The sequence below is a fragment of the Solanum tuberosum genome, unplaced genomic scaffold (genome assembly GCF_000226075.1).
Source record: "Solanum tuberosum cultivar DM 1-3 516 R44 unplaced genomic scaffold, SolTub_3.0 scf00928, whole genome shotgun sequence".
Lineage (NCBI taxonomy): Eukaryota > Viridiplantae > Streptophyta > Magnoliopsida > Solanales > Solanaceae > Solanum > Solanum tuberosum.
Genome location: NW_006239839.1, coordinates 49,572 through 54,589, shown reverse-complemented (window position 1 = coordinate 54,589; position 5,018 = coordinate 49,572). Strand labels below are relative to the sequence as shown.

Sequence of the window (5,018 nt, the reverse complement as noted above, 5' to 3'; positions counted from 1 at the left end):
ACAATTCATTCTTTAGCTTGCCAGCAAGAAGAATAGGTCATAAAACCCAAATTTCTTCATATAACCAGATTAATTTGCTTGAAATTCTTATATAACAAATAAGATAGGGAGTACTCACAATCAACTTGTCTCCAAGCCAAGTAATCTCGAAGAATCTCAGATGATGGATAGCAAACAGATCGTCCATCAAAATAAGGTGGTTCTTTAAACTCTTTCTCAGGAAAAAACTCTTTCCACTTCATCACATACATGGAAGAGAAAAGAGATACAACAGCTGAGACGATTTCACTGAAATGATGATCATAAGAGCAAGTCAATATAACCACATCAAATATAGCCGACAAAAAAAGTCAATATAAAAACATTATGTAAACTAGTTGAGGACGGCCCTCATACAGTTGCCAAATAGACTCTACCCTGAAACTTCAACCAAATTAATGAAAAAGCTTTGAGAAATCGTTGTATGTAGCAGATTTACTACAAATGCAAAATATTCTAGAAGGGAAATTCCACCATTCAGACAAACAAGCATTTTATAGGACACGTTCTGACAAAACTCGCATTGCGCATAAGAAATGAATTTGCAGGATCTTTTAGCATGTTGTTCAAATTGCACTATGTTCTTGAAGGTTGGCAACAGCAGCTGAGTGGTGTCAAAATAATCTATATGCATCATGGATTCTAGAAACAGGAAGAAGAATTTGCTTTTGACCTTGAATTGGTTTCCTCCTAATATGTGGTTTTAGCTAAACACTACACTTACCTAGGAACTTAAAAATGGTGATGAAAGAGTTACCTTGACCACCTCTGATACAATACAGAATCTTTCTTCAAAACAAAGCTGAAAGAAAAATTGATCTCTCAAGATAAAAGATAATAGGAAAAGGAAAAGGTATGTTAAACGTGAATCAAAGACGTTAAATGAACTAATACCTGTATTCATCACTCATCCCATATGCAAAGATAATATCCTTAAACATCTTCAGCAAAGAAACCGCACAAGAGTTCATAAGTTTCAGTGCATGTTCATCATTTGGCTTCTGAAAGCCATTATCTTCACAAAACCTACAGTGGATCCCATCAAGATCATGAAACCAGCAAGTCCAAACTAGATTTCTCAAATTACATGCTCAATATTTGACATGACTTTATACTTGTGAAATTACATATATATATTTTATAAATGTGTATGCATATATTACAACCGTGCACTTGTGTCTGACATTTTTTATGGATCCGAAATGTTTTGTACAACTTCACTGTTGTTTCCACGTCATAATAGAAAATTATCTTGGGAAGTGCTTGGAGTTTTTTCTTTAATCCGAAGGTAGAAATCCATATAGGCATATAAGAAAAACCAGCTCCCACTGAAACATGGATTATATTATCCAGAAAATGCATATTACCTACAAAATTTTATGCTTGATGAAAATAAGAAGCAAGAATAATGCCACATCATTTTGACATGAAACGTGGGATTTGAAGCAAAAAGAATAATTTAGTCTAAAGAGCATCACATACAAGAGAAGACCAATTGACATAAATAAAGGCATAAATTACCTGTGGAAATGACAACCATCTACCCGGACTACAATCCAAGTAGATAACATCAACCTGCTTTCAAATTGGAAAGATCTCAAATACTCGGGTTTAATCTTGTTAATCCCTTCAGCGAGCGAGCCAAGTTCCTCGGTAAGGCATGTGTAGTTATTCCAGAACCTTTTTGTTGCAACATTTTCTGAGTGAACTATGATTGCTTTCTTCCTTGGTCTTTTAACAGGAGTGCCATCTTCACGGTATTTCACAATATCGTCCACCTGTGTTAAAATGGATAATATAAATTGTCAAAGTGGACATGAACAGTGGCGGAGCCGAAATTTTCAATAAGGGGTTCAAAATTTGTAGAAATAGACAGACGAAGTAGCCGAAGAGGGTTCAATATCTACCATATATACATAAAAAAAATATTTTAACCATGTATAAATAAGATAATTTTCCGCCGAAGGAGGTTCGAACTCCCTCAGTATAAGGTGGCTCCTTCCCTGGACATGAAGATGCATGATATGAAGTACCCACGTATAGTGATGAGCAAACTGCATCGCATATACCTCATTCTCTTCCCTTCCTACCCCTATAGGTGGGGGTGAGAGTTCATGGTTTAAGCATAGAGCTTGGGTCAGTCTTTTTGTGATTGAGAGGTAAAATCTAAACATGAAAAGAATATGTCTACTTGCCGCAAAAGAGTCCTTTAATGCACATGTCATTTTTATATCAAAAATATAAGAGTTACACATAACTGCTCCATGAAAAAGCACAACAATAGGATGACCTTAATAAGGCTCAGACTGTGGAGTTCAATTACTACTACTCTTACCCATTTTTTAGGTGTACCATTTAACTGTATGAATACGCTAACATTTTAATTTCAAGTTAAAGAACCTGCTAATTCTACCCAAAAAAAAAAAACACTTCTCTAAGATTATAGGGCTAGGTTTACTTTTTGCAATAAGGAAAGAGAAGAATTTAGAACAAAAAGAGAGTGTGTGTGCGGTCCTTAGGGTAAGTTTGTTAACAAAGATAGACAAAAACAGAAGTGTCCTCTCTCTTTCTCTCTCTCGTTCGAAAAGCTATCAAAACCATTTCTTCTGCCTCAATTTTTTAATACTTAACCATTCTTCAAAAAAATTCCTAAAACAAATCTTCTAAAACAGAAAAGCACACACATCAATTGTTTTCAAAACAATGTTTTTCATATCCAAATGTCATATTTATCTATCTTTCAAATCTAAAAAACGAAAAAAGGGATAGTGGCATATGCATCACATGCATATACCAATATATACTCTTCTAGGAGAAGGGGGATGAAGGTAACTACCTTTATCTTGATGGCACAAGACCCTTGACGAAAAATCTGCGGAAGGTCCTTGTAGTTGATACCAAACTGCTGAAAGAGTAATTCATTTTGCTCCTGCTTTTGTCTTCCCTGCTTTTATCAAACACTATTAAGCCTCAAGTCTAGGGTTCTTTGAGTCCAACCATAAATTTGAAAATGATTGTTTAAATGCCTTCAAAAGTAAGTAGATCCAAAATATAAAAATGCAGTTAATCCTACCATGGCCCAAGCTATTATTGCAAAAATTGGTGAATACAACTATCAATCATTAAGAATTTCATCTTTGGAGCAAAAACAAGCAAGATGAAAAAGTAAGAGGGTAGAAAAAAAATTTCCTCTAGAGCACCGTTTTGATACAAGAAGAGAACCTAAGGGGAAAGAAGATATACACAACTAGGGAGGTCATAATTCATCTATAACGATATTGTAAGGAACACATCACATATATGAAAATTGACTGATTGAAAGCATATTAGACAAGGCAGACTCAAATTCCAACAGAAGTGGAAAAAGATTTAAAGATTGGAAAATGCTTTTGTACATTCTTTGAGTACAGATGGAGCACCTGTAGCCTACTAGTCAATGAAGTGGATTGAGAACCATGAGATCTGAGGTTCAAATCCCCGTAAATACAAAAACACTAAGTGATTTCTTCTCATCAGTCCTAGGATCCTAGCCTTGGTGGGCAGAGTTAATTGGCTAGTGAGAGGTGGCAGGTATCCCGTGGAATTAGTCGAGGTGCACGCAAGTTGTTCCCAGGCACCAGTGTTATCAAAACAAAAAGTACAACTAGAGAAAAAGATATATATCTTGTGACTTGACCTATAACTTAGAATCTTCAGTCCAATCCAAAATTTGGCTCCAAGTTTACCATTTGTAACACTCCAAATTCGATAAAGGAAAAAAATTTCTAGATTTTCAGAAGTTGCATGTGCCACTGACGGATGCCACCTACGGACCGTCAGTCAGCTCCATCGATGGGCCAGCCAACTTTCAGTTTCACACTTTAGATTTCATCCTTCAGTCGCAAACGATGGCAGACCAGCACGGACTGTCATTCAATCCACTGTCGTAGGTATGATCGTTGGTGAAGGCCAACAGCCAATTAGGGGGAAATTGATAATTGGGTCAACTTCGAATGGTCATAACTCTTAGCACAAAATGAATTATGTGTCCAATCACCTATGATATGATAGATAATTGAATCCTCTTTCCAACGCCGCTGAGTTTGCTAAAATCTGGCATCCGAGTATAAAGTTATGCTCTTTTAGTAAAGGCATGTCGTGCAGGCTTGACTTACGGACCCATTCTACGGACCGTCAATTGAATGACGGCCCGTCAGTCCTGTCCGTCGATCACTCCGACAGTAGTTAAGTCAGGGGTCTTTTGGTATTTTCCTATTTCGTTATACCCTTAAGCTACGTCGTTTAGACCCTAAAAATCATGAGGTTTTAGTTAGTTTAGGCGTAGAAACATAACTAGAACTTACCTAAGTCAAGTCATTAATCAAAACATAGAAAATTAGAAGCAGGAGAGGAGAAAAAGGCCAAGAACCCTAGTTCAAGAACGCAGCAAGGTTCCATCAGTTCCAGCCCCGAAATTGAAGGATTTCTCCGTGGAATTCGTCACCAGGTATGTGGGATTTCACTAGTGGGTTCCTTTCATCCATTAGGTCCCTAGTTTTCAGTCAATTTCTTGATTCCATGATTATGAACAGACCTAGGGTTTCTAGGATTTCAACAGATCATCATGAATTAGTAATTTAAATGTTCCAAATAAGATTATCATGTTAATGCTCAGTTTATTGCATGAATTTCAGAACTCTAGCTATGTATTTCTTTAGTTCTTGAATTACACATGCTAGGTCAGATATTTCAGTTATTCAAATATACATGCTCCAATTTTGAATGCCACATTATCAGTATATTTCAACATAAACCCTATTTTGAGTTATAAATCTTGAGAAGCTTTTTTTTAGACAACACTTAAGTTTTAAACTGAGTTTTTGAGAAAGAGCTTCTAAAACATGATTAGTATGACAATTGAGTAGGTCATCAATGTATGAATAGTATGGTATCTAGATATACCATCAATGTTTATACAATATGACTTCCCGAGTCATTAA

The 5,018-nt window shown here is 36.0% G+C and overlaps 1 protein-coding gene across 6 annotated transcripts in view; it reads right to left on the bottom strand.

Annotated features, from left to right (window-relative positions):
- Positions 1-33: 33 nt before the first annotated feature.
- The window catches only part of LOC102600251 (tRNA(His) guanylyltransferase 1-like), a 21,058-nt gene continuing 16,073 nt past the window's right edge, over positions 34-5,018 (bottom strand). For 5 of the 6 annotated variants that reach the window (XM_015305657.1, XM_015305660.1, XM_015305659.1 and 2 more), the window contains 5 exons: positions 2,876-2,986; positions 1,561-1,817; positions 934-1,065; positions 797-841; positions 34-288 (listed from right to left, as the gene is read on the bottom strand). In XM_015305657.1, coding sequence (XP_015161143.1) covers positions 57-288; positions 797-841; positions 934-1,065; positions 1,561-1,817; positions 2,876-2,986 — 777 coding nt within the window. In that variant the 3' untranslated portion in view covers positions 34-56. The remainder of the gene's footprint in view (positions 289-796; positions 842-933; positions 1,066-1,560; positions 1,818-2,875; positions 2,987-5,018) is intronic. The other variant, XM_015305661.1, reaches the window with a different exon arrangement.